General features: G+C 48.9%; 6 protein-coding genes across 6 annotated transcripts in view; 4 read left to right on the top strand and 2 right to left on the bottom strand.

Annotated features, from left to right (window-relative positions):
- Nucleotides 1-1121: 1121 nt before the first annotated feature.
- CNBG2430 (hypothetical protein) lies at nt 1122-2512 on the top strand (the record flags this gene model as incomplete). Its single annotated transcript, XM_769169.1, has 4 exons — nt 1122-1337; nt 1396-2153; nt 2212-2246; nt 2295-2512. 4 exons carry the CDS (start codon nt 1122-1124, stop codon nt 2510-2512), a joined length of 1227 nt encoding a protein of 408 aa, XP_774262.1.
- Nucleotides 2513-4236: 1724 nt separating this feature from the next.
- Nucleotides 4237-10027, top strand: CNBG2420 (hypothetical protein; the record flags this gene model as incomplete). Its single annotated transcript, XM_769168.1, has 17 exons — nt 4237-4485; nt 4528-6003; nt 6046-7158; nt 7217-7500; nt 7551-7703; nt 7754-7917; nt 7965-8175; nt 8230-8353; nt 8407-8556; nt 8605-8849; nt 8907-8991; nt 9041-9104; nt 9158-9235; nt 9292-9431; nt 9485-9570; nt 9619-9950; nt 10008-10027. The coding sequence occupies 17 exons, from the start codon at nt 4237-4239 to the stop codon at nt 10025-10027; spliced, it is 4974 nt and encodes a 1657-aa protein (XP_774261.1).
- A 281-nt stretch (nt 10028-10308) lies between these two features.
- Nucleotides 10309-11283, bottom strand: CNBG2410 (hypothetical protein; the record flags this gene model as incomplete). The annotated part of the gene is made up of 2 exons (XM_769167.1): nt 10309-10982; nt 11034-11283. 2 exons carry the CDS (start codon nt 11281-11283, stop codon nt 10309-10311), a joined length of 924 nt encoding a protein of 307 aa, XP_774260.1.
- Nucleotides 11284-12021: 738 nt separating this feature from the next.
- CNBG2400 (hypothetical protein) lies at nt 12022-13068 on the top strand (the record flags this gene model as incomplete). The annotated part of the gene is made up of 7 exons (XM_769166.1): nt 12022-12117; nt 12173-12263; nt 12322-12418; nt 12467-12582; nt 12645-12724; nt 12783-12878; nt 12946-13068. 7 exons carry the CDS (start codon nt 12022-12024, stop codon nt 13066-13068), a joined length of 699 nt encoding a protein of 232 aa, XP_774259.1.
- A 111-nt stretch (nt 13069-13179) lies between these two features.
- Nucleotides 13180-15123, bottom strand: CNBG2390 (hypothetical protein; the record flags this gene model as incomplete). Its single annotated transcript, XM_769165.1, has 6 exons — nt 13180-13662; nt 13712-14360; nt 14407-14545; nt 14591-14694; nt 14742-14825; nt 14873-15123. 6 exons carry the CDS (start codon nt 15121-15123, stop codon nt 13180-13182), a joined length of 1710 nt encoding a protein of 569 aa, XP_774258.1.
- A 229-nt stretch (nt 15124-15352) lies between these two features.
- Nucleotides 15353-15691, top strand: part of CNBG2380 (hypothetical protein) — a gene marked incomplete at both ends in the record, with an annotated part of 3054 nt that continues 2715 nt past the window's right edge. Inside the window, 2 exons of the mRNA XM_769164.1 lie at nt 15353-15355; nt 15403-15686. Coding sequence (XP_774257.1) covers nt 15353-15355; nt 15403-15686 — 287 coding nt within the window. The remainder of the gene's footprint in view (nt 15356-15402; nt 15687-15691) is intronic.

The following is a 15691-nucleotide window of genomic DNA, read 5'->3' as shown; positions in this document are numbered from 1 at the left end:
AATGTCAAATGAGCAACGGAATACGACACGCTTCTTATCGCTAATTATCGTCAGTTCAAAGAGGCGGTGCTGAAGAGACGGTGGGCAGGGAAACCACATTGGTAAATTCGGATTTTTCTTCACCAGGGATGGCCCTAAAGACTACAGCAGCCAAGAGCTAGAGGGTCACCGCCCAGCGGTAGCAGGGCACTTGTTTCGCCCTCACCCTTGCTGTTCTCTTATGCGCTCCTGAAGGTTCCTGTGCAATATTAATTCACGCAAAGCGCCATGAGGTGGAGGCTATTAGCGGTAAGCGGGCGGAGATCACGGAGAGAAATTAGCTTTCTAGCTTTTCGCCATATCAGGTGAGTCCAGGCCAAACGGTAGTAAATTCCCTATCCTGGCTATTTTATGGCGGTAGTAAATTCCCTATCCCTCCTCTTGGCTTTCCACGGGCTTCTGCTCAATTATAGACCAGTACCTGTTTGTCGATGACTCATGACTCAAATGCGGTTATGACCGAGGCGCGATGCCCCGCACTTTCACATGATAAGCCTAACCGTCATCCGCCCCATCACATGCTAGTGTGAAGGGAAACAACAATCCGACCTGTTCTGCTCCCCTGCCTCTTCTTTGATGCGAACACCGAACACGGGCAGAAATCCTCTCCATTCACTCTGGTGACGATTGTTTCCCACAGAAAACTGTAGATCGCAGGGCAAATGCCCTATGGCCGTTCTTCGGCCATAGAAGGTCTTGTCTCGAGCTCGCTCAGTCTTAGTTCATTGTCGGAAGTCAGGCCCCCTAATAAGTGCATTGTTCTTCGCGTTCCCATACGGGGACTCCATGTTTGGGACCCTTTTCTGTGAATATCTTATTTTTGTCTTCCGCCTCCTTCCCCACTTTTCAATTTCGGACTGCGGATTTGAGGACAATCCTTCTCTCCTTCATTTCTACCCTTGATCTTGTGCCTTCTAGCAGCTGAATATCTTCTCACCCTTTCCGCCAGACAGGAAAGACGAAATCCTTTGACAAAGCTATCTGGATATATTGTGCGTCCACCTGCTTTTTCAACGATTCATCCCTCCTGTGATCGGTGATACCCAAACCGACGTTGATGGGAAGCTGACTGCACGACCAATATGTTATTGTTACAGAGAACAACTTCACCATTGCCGAGAGAAATTCCCCCTCATTCCGTACTGCAACTCCGCTCCCCGATCGACCATAACTTGGTCACCACCAGCAATTTCACAAGCTTTGGCGATAGAGAAGCGATCGATCTCCATTCGAACCACACGTCTACGCCATTGTTTGAACCAACAACGGCTCCATCGGCGATAATGGAGTCAAGCTGGGTAGGTAATAGGTGGGGCCGCCATTAGTCAGTGCTGACACTGGATGGCCTTATTCCAGCCAGCCCAGAGTTCATTTAGTTATTACAACCAAGGTTCATTGCAAACTTCTTCTCGACAAACATCATCATCTACCAACGAATACTCTGATCGGACCCCCAGAAGATCGGCCGCTCAACCTCAGATGCCCACATTTTTACCGCCCCCCCCGCCCCACGGCCATCAAATACCAGAAAATGGAGGCAACAACCTTCCTTCATTCTCACACTCATTATATTCACCTTACCATGGACCGGGGGGCAATTTGCCACCGTCAAACCCCCATGGTATGGCGCACAGCATGCCTTCTTACTCACATATTTCTGCTCTTTCGGGTACCGCATCAGGTTTCCAGTATACGAATCACTCCCCGATGGGTTTAAACGAACCCCTTACTTCCCACTCCCGGTCTCAAATAACACATTCCTACCATGATCCTCCAAGATTACCTGGCTACTCGTCTTCTCCTAATCTTCACCAACTATCGCCTGTCTCGCCTACTGCACACCTGCTTCCCAACATGCAACCTCCCTCAGCATCACCTTCCAGCTCTTCTTTCCCAAGTAGCATTCCTAGGACACCGGCCACCCTTCCGAAAGGGGTAAAGCGGCATAGCTTAGGTTCAGAACAAAGTTTTGACAGTTGGGATGACGAGCAAGACATGCCATCCGGGAAGATTACTGGGGATAGAAAGTATGAAAAGGATCCCCAGCCATGGGGAATGCCTCAAGAGGAGTATAAGAAATTGAATCCAAAAGACAAGAAGCAAGTTAGGAATCGGTGAGCAACAAGGGTACAGAAAGCAAAAATCTGTCAGACTAATAAAATATCATCTCAGAATTGGTGCTAGACGTTTCCGAGCTAAGCGCAAAGGTAAGCTCAGCTTTTCGCCTGGAGGCACTCACTAACGGAGTGTTGTAGACTATGTCAACCAATTGGAAGCTGGTATTCGGCTTCGTGACGATGAAATCACCAACCTCCAATCTCGACTTGAGTCGCAACGAAATGAAATCAATGAATTGCGGCTGCAACTTAAGTTACCGCTTTTACCAAGGAGTGAGCTGTCTGGGCTGGGGTTGACTATGGAAACACACGACCAAATGGAGAGGTGGGATAATAATGACTCGTTGTCTAGATAGCTGTGCAGGGTATTTGTGTTACCATTATGCTTTGTGATTGTCTTAATTTCCTTTGAGTAGTAGATGAGGAACAATATGTACAATGAAATGGTGTGAGAGATGCAATTTTTTTTCGCTGAACTTGCCGCTTCAAAGCTGCTGATCTCCCGGCACCTGGTCGTTCATAGATATGCACATGTTGTACAGGACGCAGCAAGCTAGAATGATCTGCGACCGCCTGCAACCTTTGAATTTCTTCAAACCCACACCCAAGATAACCCCCCAACGTTGTTTGTGACTCGGAACATTCTCTCCACGCCGTTATGAAGTTGGGCATGTGCGATATTGAATACTTATTTATCAGATTGTCAGTATCGATTGAATGGATCGTCGGTTATCTTGCCATTTGTTGGCTCCCAGCTTGTAGGGTGCCTCACCTGGAGCTCATAAATAGCTTTACAGGTCAGTGCATTAATTGCATCCTGGACGCAGCCGTATTTCATTTGTTCTCAACAAGTTGCTCGTTGTTTGAGTTGATGTCGTCTTCTTCGTGGAAGGAATCGTTCTCAGCAAAATCATCGATGAACTTTTGGTCTGGCATTGTTGTTCGACTTAATCAGGCAAGAAGGTAAGGAATAATAGGTTCAATGATTGGGACGCCCAAGTATGTTAGAATGCACTTGAAATGGACATAGTAGCTTTTTACATGTGGAGCGAAGGATGATGTGCAGACGCGAGGTGGAAAGTGGAAGCAAAGGTAGAGGAAATATCATCGTCGGTGTTGGAAGAAGGTTATACATCTGCTCCGGAACTATGACGACGATGTTACAGATGGGGGATTTCCTTTTTGGGCAAGTTTGAATTTTCCATGTATGGAATGGTTTTTGTCCGAACGACGGACAAATAATTAAAATTCCATATGTGGAACGGTGTATTAACTCCTTAATTAATAATGAAAAATAAGATAGCAATAGTTAACAGACGATCCGTTGGGATGTGCCACACTCGCTGATGCTTTGACGCGTCTGTCGACGCCACCACGAACGGGCTGCCTTTGCGTCATCTCGACCAGCTGAGAACGGCCAGACAACGAGCCACTGCCAACATATCCAGTACAGTATCCGGCATCCTCTTCCTTCCTTCCTTCCAAACCTCTTACACCCTTACCTACAATCTTTACTCAAACACCAGTCAGCCGACAACCACAGCCACTCGCAACCGTAAGCAGACACACGTGAGTACCTCGTTGTTTTGTGGCGGTGTACAGGCAACTGCCACAGTGCGCTTGCGCGTGAGTGGGTGCGATGGTACTTTCTGTTTCGACCGCTATGGCAAAGCACTCGAGCTGTTTTACGCTCGGCGCCTATGGTGAATGACTGCAGGCGACGAGTCTTTATGTCATTTCTATGCCCCGCTGAGGCTTGTTGGGCAAGGCGCGAGAAATCTTCAGATGGGTGATGTGGGCAATAGTGCAGACTTCCCCAAATCATGCCTGAGCAATACAAGCTTGAAGCGGACAATAATATTTTATCCCTAGCTCCTCGCTGTCTGCATCTGCTTTTCGTCTCGGTCAGACTCAAACTATATTACCAGTCAACGCGCTTGCTATTAGTGCTAATTTGGTATTCCTTCAGAGCCAAGTAGTGTGAACCGCAATCACCCTTTGCTAAAACATCAGCATCGCTGCGTCTTCACGCTGGACATCATTTATTTATCAACAAATCGCTCTTCTATTAGTCGGCACCATGGCCGATCCTGTGTCCCCAACTCCGGATCATCAGCCTCAAGCCACCCTTGCGCCCCCTCCGGCCCATCCTTCTCGTCCAAGTTCTGCAAACTCTCAAAAGAGTAATTCTTCTAGGGGTCGTGGTAAAAATGCAAATGGAGGATCATCTAACATGTCTCGAACCAACTCAAACACTTCTGGCCAGTCAGACAGTGGACGAAGCGATAAAAAGAGGCAGAGCGGCCCCACAACCACAATCAGCGGTGGTGTGAGTTTGGGTGTGAGTGGAGAGGTACCTCAGCAAAGCAAGAAAGGAAAAGGGAAAGGAAAGAACCAGGATAAGGAGAAGGAAAGTGAGAAAAAAGGCGCTTCTTCGGAGGTCGAAAAACCTCAGAAGAACAACAGTCAGAAAGGGAGAAGGTCGGCCTCCGGGAGAAAACCGCATCTTACCAGTACAAACGAATCCTCGCGTACTGTGTCGCGAAACTCGGAGGGTGAAAACATGCCGGCGGATGCGGGTTCAGCGCAGTCTGCACCCGGGCCGAAATCGATCCACGCTCCCGTGTCTGCTCCAAGAACTGCAATCGAAGCCGCGGTGGAGGCTGCAACCAAGAAGCACAGATCACAAACAGGTGGCGATGCTCTTGCGAGCTTGCAGAAGATGATTTCTGATCTAAAGACCCTACCTGCCACCTCTGGACCTGCAAGTGGGAGTTCTGCCGGATCGAGGTCGACTAGTGTCACTCGGGACCCTCCCTCCTCTTCTTCGGCTAAAACCGAGCCAATCGCTATTCCTAATGCTCCCAACTCGGGATCTCACAAGACTCTGAAGGCCGACGCGCCAACGTTCACCCCTTCCTTCCAATCATTCTCTCCGGTTGCCTCAACATCAGGTCTTTCAGTCTCTCCCAATACCACCATGCCGACACTCACCCAGTTGCATCCTCGCTCTCAGTCTCAAAGTAACGGGGCCCATCATCGCAGAAATTCTGCAAGCTCCATGTCAAGCGTGAACTTTGCCCCTCCCTTCAATCCATCTCCTATCCAGGCCTTTGGGAACCCTCTTCCTCCATTCTACCAGACGCCATTATCAGTCCACGCCGAAGCGGACGGCGAAAGCCTTTCACCATTATCTTTTGCACAGCATGCTAGCTTCCAGTATCAACAACAGCAGCTTCTTGCAGCTCAGCAACAGCAGTATCAGTACATTCAACTTCTTCAAGCACAGCTCGCCGCTAGTCAGCTTGCCCATCAACAAGCCCAGCAAGCTGCACAGCACCAGAACCAGCAGATGGGAAACTTCATTGCTCCCCGTTTCCAAGCGCTTGCAGCTCAAAGAGCTGCCTCTCAGCAACAGCAACAAGCCGCTCAGCTTGCGCAGGCCCAACAAGTATTCGAGCTTCAACAAGCTCAGCTGCTTCTACAACAAGAGGAAGCCACTCGGACATCCGTCCGCGCTGCAGCGGAAGCGGCTCACCCTCAGGATCAGCCTGTATTCGAAGAGGAATCCCCTGAACTCCAACCCCATACCGTTGGACCGACCGGTAGACCTCAGCTTGCTCCTTCCTTCACCTTTGGAGCTAAATCGAAGCATGGCGCGACGGAAAGTGTGTCGGAACGAGGTTCCGGAAGAGAATCGCTGTCGCCTGCTCAAAGCAGTCGGTCGCCTATTGTGGTGAACCGAAGCGAAGGTATTGGAGGTGCCGCTGCCACTGGACTTGCAGGTCTGGCTGCTAGAGCACACAAGAGAACGGGGAGTGAAATGTCATCAGTTTTACAGCAGCAGGTAAGTCTTTTCCAGGGCTGCTATTTACTCACACAAGCACAGTTTGCGATACAACAAGAGATCGAGGCCCTCCAAGCTAAGCAGAAGGCCCTCATGCAACAGGATCTGACCCAACAAGGCGACAACCCTCTTACGCAACTGAACACTGCATACGCACAGAAGCAAACGCCTTCTCAGACCCTCTCCCGCCATCGTCGTGTGCAATCAAGCTTGCCGTCAGCTTCAGTTCCTGTTGACTTTGAACGCGAACAAGACCAACCTCGTTCAATGAAGTCTGTCGGCGAAATGCCCCCTCCACCTATACCATCGGGTCACGGAAGGCGCCACAGCGTCAACATTCTCAATAAGGCTGCCGGTTCTGGTATGGGCTTCGGTTTGGCGGATGATATACCTGAGGATGTTGTGGCTCCCTCTGGACATCGTCGATCCAGCAGCCGATCGGGACTTGAAAGCGGCAGCTGGCGTCTTGGTGCATCGTCAGGCAATGCTCAGAGCAGTCAGAACCAAGTTGCTGATCTTGCTGCGGCACAGGCCCAGCTTCAGTCTCTGGCACAGTTCCGGGCAGCTGCTGGTGGGGGGCACTCCAAGATGGCTTCGTTCAGCTTCCCCAATATGTTACCAAACTTGCTTGCCGCAACAACTTTGCAGGCACCGGTTGGCCAATCTCTCTGGCAACAACAACAGGCATTTCAGATGCAGTTGCAGCAGACAACTCAGGGACCTCAACGCAAATCTCTCTTTGCGCCCTATCTTCCCCAAGCATCATTACCGCCTCTTCTCCAGGCCGGTAAACTCGTTGTTGGCGTACTGAGAGTCAATAAGAAAAATCGATCCGACGCTTATGTCGCTACAGACGTTTTGGATGCCGATATATACATTTGTGGTTCAAAGGACAGGAACAGGGCGCTTGAAGGTGACATTGTCGCTGTTGAATTGCTCGATGTTGATGAGGTGTGGAGCACAAAGAAGGATAAGGAGGAGAAGAAGAGGAAGAAGGAGGAGAATGCGACATATGACCTGAAACCTTCGACTGTGAAAAAGCTTGAAAAGAAGAAGGATGATGTGGAGGTTGAGGGTCAGGGCTTGACCTTATTTGACGATGAAGAAGTAAATGACGACACAAAGCCTACTTATGCTGGTCACGTCGTGGCTGTGGTGAGTTTTTTCTCGATGCATAATGCAGTGGAATTGTCTGATATGTTTCCGGTCTCAGGTTGAGCGAATGCCCGGCCAGTTATTCTCCGGACAGCTTGGCGTTCTCCGTCCATCCTCAGCCGCCACAAAGGAAAAGCAAGAGCTTGAACGTCGCGAGAGGGAGGGCGAGAAAGCCAGGAAAGAAGAGCCTGAGACACGCCCAAAGATTGTCTGGTTCAAGCCAACGGATAAGCGAGTGCCATTAATTGCCATTCCCACTGAACAAGCTCCCGCCGATTTCATCGACAACCCGGACGCATACAGCAACAAGCTCTTCGTGGCTACAATCAAGCGATGGCCCATGTGAGTTTGAGACAAACTTGCATGGCACATGACTGATCAGCAATCTGTAGCACCTCACTTCATCCTTTCGGCACTCTTGTGGAAGAGCTTGGAGCCATAGGCAACTCCGAAGTTGAGACAAGTGCCTTGCTGAAGGATTGTAACTTCCCCACTGAGGAGTTCTCTGAGATGACTATGAAATGTTTGCCACCAATGCCGTGGAGGTGAGTATTGTTTACCAGCCAGGGATTTGGGACTGACACTCAAAATGAAGCGTCCCAGAGCGAGAATACGATGTTCGAACGGATTTGAGGGAGGAGAGAGTCTTCACAATTGACCCACCCCACTCAAAGGATTTGGACGACGCTCTTTCCTTCAAGGATAATAAAGATGGAACTTTTACTGTTGGTGTCCACATCGCAGATGTATCCTTCTTTGGTACGTCTACCTGATGTCTTTTGAAACGATTCTTATGGAGTCCTTAGTCAAAGCCAATGCTCAGCTTGATCGGGAAGCTCGTAAACGTGCCACCAGCGTTTACCTAGTTCAGCGCGCTGTTCCGATGTTTCCTCCTTTGTTATCCGAAGATCTCTGCAGTCTTGTTCCAGATTATGAACGACTAACGTTCTCGGCTATATTTACCGTGGACGAGGAAGGCAATGTTCTGCAAAAGAAGTTTGCGAAAACCATTGTAAAGTAAGTCCGGTACAACGATCTAAAGAAGTCAGCCAAGATGCTAACCGCCTCTAGATCTTGCGCCAAATTGACCTATGACGATGCTCTTACTGTTGTAAAGGGTGGTGCCTTACCTCGGTCTAAGACTTCCCGTATACATTTAGCTACTGATATTGAGGGAGATATCAGGTCCTTGCACGTAAGTCCATTCAGCGACCTGTATCTAATACGTATGTTTATGCTTTGCTTTAGTCCATTGCCAGCAAAATGCGGGCAAGGCGAATCGAGAATGGGGCGATGGTTGTTAGCTCATCAAAAGTGTCCTTCGAGTTTGATGCTCAAGGTCGTCCAGTCGATTGCCAGACGTATCAAAACGGCGAAGCGTCCGTTATCGTGGAAGAAGTGCGTATGCCTTTTAAACTGAGGTGCAATGCTTATCCTATAATCTAGTTCATGCTTCTCACAAACCAGTCGGTCGCTCGCATTATTGCAAACGCCCTTCCAGAGCAAGCTCTTCTTCGCCGCCATGAGCCTCCATCGGAACGCAGGCTGGAATCATTTGTCGCGCGAGCTACCAAGCTTGGCTTCGATATGGATCCTACGAGTGCTGGCACCTTGCAAAAGTCATTTGATAAGGTGCTAGACAACGACTCTGCCCTTTGCATTGATCTTTTGAGGAAAAAGGTTATACAAAGGTGAGTACCCGTGTACCACTTGCGACCGCTGTAGCTCAGCTGAAATCGTTTCGTCAGAGCTCGATACTTTTGCGCTGGTATGCTGGATATTGCAAAATTCGCTCACTGGGGTCTGAACACTCCATTATATACTCATTTCACCGTGAGTCGTTCTTTTTTTCATAGGCAGGAGTTAAACTGACGTGTTTTAGTCTCCCATCCGTCGTTATGCCGACGTTCTTGTCCACCGCATGCTTGATGCCTGTTTGACAAGTCGTGAGTATCTTGTTAGTATCTGTATAAGAAAATGACTGACGTTGCCCGTTTAGCCAATCCCAACGAAGTAAAGTTCCTTATGGACAGGGATCAAGTGGCCAAGGCAGCTCAGCAATGTAATATGAAGAAGCGTGAGTTGTCATTCCTCACTTGTCGCTCGCAAAAGATTTCTCTGATTGTGGGTTAGAGAGCGCCAAGCTGGCCGAAGAGCAATCAGTTCATCTCTTCCTTTGTATTCTCATTAATGATTTGACGGAGCACTACGGCCCTGTTGTCCGTGAAGCTAGGGTGACAAACGTTCTCGAGACTGCATTCGATGTAATCATTGTAAGTCTTCTTTGCTGATAATCCCGAACCTGATTCGCTAACTGGCATGCAAGCCCGAATTCGGCGTTGAAAAAAGGGTGCACGTAGACAAGATGCCCGTGGAAACAGCTGTCTACGATGAGCATCGGGATATCCTATCGTAAGCGATTCAATCTATTGTTACAAGTGGTTGCTAAACGAGGTACAGGTTATACTGGACAACGAAGGATGTTATCTCACACCTTGCTGATACCACCGAGGACAAACGCTTACTGAAGATTAAGTCCCATGGAGAACAACGTGCACTTGGATCCTCTACTTCCCAGGCTACCGATGACACTGCTTTGTTCGATGGCAACAGCCCTGACGTGGTTTCAAAGCAGTATGCAAAGTCAGCCCACCCTTCGCCACTCAAATTTGAGGGGCTCCGCTCTGTAGATGGAGGTCACAAGGTTCAGGATGTCAAGGAGTTAATGAGTCTGCCAGTCATCATTACCAGTGACATGACCAAGAGCCCACCTGTTTTGGTTGTGTATGCTTGTGAGTCACTCTTAGAGGAAACTTGGTGTCGCAAATCATCGCTAATGAAACCTTTAGGTAATCCGTACGCGACGTAAGAAAAGTATAAGGGGGGAAGTCTACAATAGTGAACGCGCATGTTTTCCTTTCTCAATTTTTTGATCCGTTTGTCAAAAGTTTTTCAAAAGCAGCATATCTCATGGGCGTTTTATTAACAATCATAAATTGAAGAGAAAAGTCTGGTCTGGTCGTACAAAGAATTGAAAGATAATAAGTGGTTTGGTCAGGTCGACTGGCGTTTTAAATGTATATTCTGTTTGACCAATATTTTCTGTTTGATTTCGAAGAAGAATCTTAATACTTCATTAACTCTATCTATTCAAGCTTTCCATGCCTGCCCATGAAAGCATACCAGTCTCCAAAGAGATACAGCCAAGAGTGTTCCCAGATTTCCTTGCACTGTATTGTGTTCGTCTGTTTCGAAAGTTCTGAGAGCTAAAACCTCTGAAGGGGTACGCTGGTCAAGAAGATGACTATTGGGGGGGAAGCGTTGCCTCTCGGTCAAGATGATCGCCTGGAGTGAGCAGCCAATGAAAGGATGAAGTTCGGAGGGGAAAAGGGAAGCTAGCTTGTACACAGGTAAAATATTACTTGTATTTCTATCTCCTGGATGATCGCCGTCGATTTTCAAGGGCAGTAAAGGAACATCGGGTGAGATGTTTGCGAGAGACGAGGGTACGGGGATATCCTGTATGATGGTGGGAGAAGCTGACGTTGTAAGGCCAGCTACGTCGAAAAAGGCAACAACATCCTTGTCGGTAACAGCTCTTCCGCTCCGGACATCTTCAATCTCCTCCTTGCTTAACCACTGCAGAACACTTTTGACTTTCCCGGCGTCCTTCCGATTTCCACATAGAGGGAGAGCCTCTAGGCGTCGATAGATGTGTCGGAGTTCATAGAGGATACGATAAAGGAGTTGGCCGTGAATGATGGACGTCAGGTTAGGAGGGATTTGTAGGTGAGGTATTTGTCGAAGGGTGGAAAGGTGAGGGCCTCAGTTTTTCGTAAGTTTTCAAGCTGCCCTGACTGAAGATTGGAGCTCACCTTTACCGGTAACTAAACGATCAATCGTTTCTTTTTGACACAAAACATACATTCCTTTTCCCTTTTTATTGGAGCTGGGCGTTGCGACAGCATTCGGTAATAGTTGGATGTTCTCATTCTCTCCTTGGGGGCAAGGGAAGTAAGTCGCTCGAAGGTTGATGAGGAAAGCTTCCTTCGTTGTCAGGAGGAATACTTTTGGAGAGATATTGCACATACCTGAAGGTAGAGTTTGCCGAGTGACAATGCACATTCTCTTTGGTGACCTGATCATCTGGCCTACTTCCGTCAGAACTGTCCCCGCTACTGCACATTTTTTATCACTTACTCCACGGATTATTTCCTTCTTTTTCTTTAGGTTTCAGGTCTAAAGCCGCCATAGATTTCCGCCTTTGCTTCATAGGTATCCATGTCTGAGGTGCTGTAGTACTTTGAGGTGATGGATTGTATATTGGGGAAGTAAGAAGCACGGAACGAGATGGACGTGTTGATGAGGATTCCGAGGAAAACAGCCTTTTCATGTGACTACAGGCCGGGCATAAATTCTTGCCGAAAGGGAATATGCTCATTGTGGCGTGTTTGCTGCTTCTGTAGACAAGGATACTGCGTGTTGGAATATTAATCTGTCTTTCGAACGCAAGTGCGGATGTGATAACGTCGGTATAAGACTGGTATACATAACATAAGAAGATCACACCATCATGAAGTGAGAGAACCAGTACGAGTAGAGTAAACGAAGAGAAAATCAAAACATTCTTCCAATCGACGTCATGAGTTTTGGCGGGGGAAGTCTTTGCATCTGATTCTTCTCTCGTTCTTCTTTCACCGACGGACGCCCACCTAAGTTCTAGTAGACGTATATATAGCAGCAATACTAATCTAGCAGCCGATCTAGGTTTGATAACGCAAAAGAACAGCAGTTTCATACTTTCCCTATTGGCCAAATTACCGTACTCTCATCCAAATACCCACGTCGACCACGTTTTCCAGAATGGCGTCTTCTGAACCAACCTCTCGGGCTCTATCTGTTAGCTCCACTCTTTCGTCAGCAATTGCTTCCCTTGAGAATGACCAAAACTTGCGCAAGGTATAGTGTCTGCTTTAATATAATATCTGTAAGGACATCTAACACGTTCAATCAGCAAATCAAAGAGTCCGTTGAACCTATCGAGGACCTTGCACGATCAGCTTGGAGTGAGATTAACAAGATCCACTCTGCTCCTGCTTCCCAGCGCAAGTTCTTCCCGTGTTCCTCAATGTTTTGCTAGTTGGCTTACTGATGACTTTGTAGACCCTGATATCTGCAACAGCTCATTGGAAGTGATTAAAAAGATTGCCCCCTTGTGGGTCGGTGTAGCTGAACTCATTCCGCAAGGAGAGTTTTACCGGTAAGCTTACTTTTCTATTCCATATCGATCATCGTTGACAAGGCATAGGTACCTTTATGCAGTAGGCCCCATTATGAGGAGCCTCACGACCAGCATTGTGTTTGCTCGATTTATGCTCCATGACGAGTTGACACCTGCTTTCACAGTGTCTAGTTTGATTGGACGTACGCATATAATTTCTTTGGGTGGTCTCATGCTTGGTACTGATGAAGTAGTTATGCTGCAGTGGAACAAGAAGAGACCAAGGACCTTGTGCTTTCCGCTGAAGATTATCTTCAAGGTGTGATCGGTGCTGTTAACGAGCTTGTATGTCAAGTTTCTACACTTCTTTATAGAATATAAAGAAATGCTAACCTGTGTACAGCCGAGGCTGTCAATTAACGCTGTCACCTCGCAAAACTTTGAATTGCCCGTCAAGATTGCTGCCTTTGTCAACGACATCTTTGCCAGCTACTCTCTTGTGCGTCCTTCAATCCTCATGAGTCCTTGAATGTGGGGTGATCTTCTGACATCCCGTAAATTAATAGTTGAACCTACGAAACGATGCTCTGCGAAGGCGATTCGATTCGCTCAAATATGACCTTAAGAGGTGCGAGGACGTTGTTTACGACTTGACCTTGAGAGGTCTTGCTCCTGCGCCCAAGGCGTAAGTCATGCTGTAGATACTTCAGATCGCTTCACAGGGAAAACCGGACATAGATCAAAATGTAATATACATATGCATCGCATCATCCAGCCATCTAAGATCAAGAGAATAAAATTTAAGCATTCGCCAACTCCTCCTCACTCATCTCCACCTTCTTCTTCTTCTTCGCCGGCCTACCTCCTTCTTTCTGGTTCTTTTGTGCCTCAGCCTTGGCTTTGGCCGCAGCTTTTCGCGCCTTGTGTTCCTCCTTGGCCTTCTTCTGCCTGGCCAACAAGATACTGCCAACATCAATGCCTGCAGACTTGAGGCGGCCCAGCTGCTTGGTGTTCATCTTCTCCAGTTCTTCTTGGGTGTATGATTTCTGGAGGAAAGCACCTGATGTAGGGGCGAGAGAAACGGCATCAGCAGGACCAGGGGTGCCAGGAGTGTCGGGGGTACCAGTATTGACGGTGAGCTCTTCGTCGCCTTCTTCAAATCCAGGCCAGCGAGGGAGGACACAAAGGAGAGGGTAGAGGTTGACGTTGGACAGAGTCTTGATATCAGTGCTGGGAAGGTTGGAAACGAGAGAGTCATAAACGGAAGCGTCACCAAGTGATAACTGCAGACGGTGGTTAGCTGAAGAAAACAAGTCTGATGGCTTTCCTCACATGGCCATCGGCAGAGATCCTGGCTACTGAAAAGATCTTGGAAATATTTCGCTTTTCCTCATCAGAGAGGTCATCACGTTGGATAGTGTCTTGTCGGCCTTCAATACCGGGTCCAGGATTCTTTTTTAGCACATCCCAGGCAGTGTCGAGCGAAAGAAGAACTTCTTTTTCGTCGGCAGAAGATGTTGAAGGGATAGGTGTGAAATCGATGAGGGGATGGGGGAGAGGCAAGGTGTGAACAGTAGGCTTGACGCCCTCGGGATCGGTAGGCAAAATAAACGAGTGTATGGCCGACGCACCCTCAGAGAAAAACAGCACAACAGTCTCTCCCCCGATCTTTACGCTTTCAATCTTCTTGATACACACGCCCTGGCCGGAAGGTAACATGTAACCTTCGGGCGCAGTGTAGAACGTCTGGTTCTCCTCGTCCATGTCCTCCGGCACAGGATCCATCTTGAGTTTCCTAGATCCAGGCTTGTGTCGACGGAGGTGGGAGCGGACCCGACGGTGAGAAAGGACGGCAGGCCAGACCGGCACAGACGTGAGAAGCTTGCCCGTGGATGGGTTCCAGATGAGAAGAGAAGGGTCCCCACCAGCGGAGAGAAGAAGAGAAGGGTTGGAGGGAGGGATATGTAACGCAGACACAAAGCTGCACCATATCAGATGATAGTGTATTTGAGGAAGACCTAGCTTACCCGTCGTGGCCAAAGAGGTACTTGTCAATGACATAGGCCTTGGGGTATCGGCTTACACGAATGTGCTCGTCTCTGTCGGCGGTGATAATTCGCCTCCCATCGGGCGTCATAACATGGGCGTTGAGCATCGATACATGACCTGAATCATCAGCACCCATCCGGCAGCGGCCAACAACAGACATACCAAGAAGATAGGTTGCATCCGGATTTTGAGAAGGGTCAGCCACGAGAGTGTACATGGGCGGTCTCTCGGCGGAAGGGTCGATAGGGACAGGGTCAAGCGGGTAGCTAGATCGGGCATGAGAACAGTAATCGAACATAGTACGGCAACGTACGAGTAGACATCTCCGACCTTGTCTGTGAGGATGATCGATCCGTCTTTGGCGAACGAAAGACAGGAGCCCTTCTTGACGACGGTTCTGTGCAGTGTGAACGGGCGGTCTGGGGGGGCTTTGCAAATGCTCACCTGGTGTGTCTGAGCTGGGGCCTATCATGCTGGATATCCCACACAGCGAGTTGCTTGTCCTCTCCGAGCGTGGCGGCGACCTCCCCGTCCTCCCTCACAGCGAGCAGCCGAATCAGCCCTCCCGTGCCATCAGCGGGGCACGACGCGAAGGTGGAGGTGGAAGGGTTGAACACGTGGAGCGCAGGGCCTGCGGCGATGAAGAGTGATGTTGAGCTAGTGGCTAGCGCGGTGGGGGGGCAGTGGAGAGCCATCGCCGGCGAGCATATACGTATATCGATAGTCACAAGCGCCAACAGAAATCAGAAATATCTCTGGAACGGGACCAAATATCTGTGCCTGGTGCACGGGATAAATAATGGGAAATGCGTGTGTAAATTAATAAAAGTACGCGTCGCGAAGCGCGATTTGTCCCTGTTTTACTGCATCTCCCTGAACGCGTCTTTTCTTAATCCATCTTCCATTTTCCCTACAACTACTCCCATGGTGAGCACCCAGCACCCGCTCTTCCGTCCGCCGCTAACATGTAACAGCCCTCGCCACCCATCCCGCCTTCCTCCCAGCAGAGGCCCAAGCGTCCCCGTTCGCGCTCAAGGTCTCCGACCGCCGGCCCATCAGGGTTGCGCTCTTCACCCCCACCGTCCTCCTTGCCTCCTTCCTCTCTTCCACCATCCTCCCCGCCCATTCCGTTCTCTGATTTTGGAGATGAACAAGATGTCGCCGACGACGAGGCTGAGGTCAGACGAATTGGCAGAGAAAACGGGGACGATGATGAGGAGGAAGAAGGAGAGGACTTGTTCAATGACGATATGATGGCGTAAG

Source organism: Cryptococcus neoformans, chromosome 7, assembly GCF_000149385.1.
Source record: "Cryptococcus neoformans var. neoformans B-3501A chromosome 7, whole genome shotgun sequence".
Lineage (NCBI taxonomy): Eukaryota > Fungi > Basidiomycota > Tremellomycetes > Tremellales > Cryptococcaceae > Cryptococcus > Cryptococcus deneoformans.
Note: the sequence above shows the minus strand (reverse complement) of the source record. Positions and strands in the feature narration are given on the sequence as shown.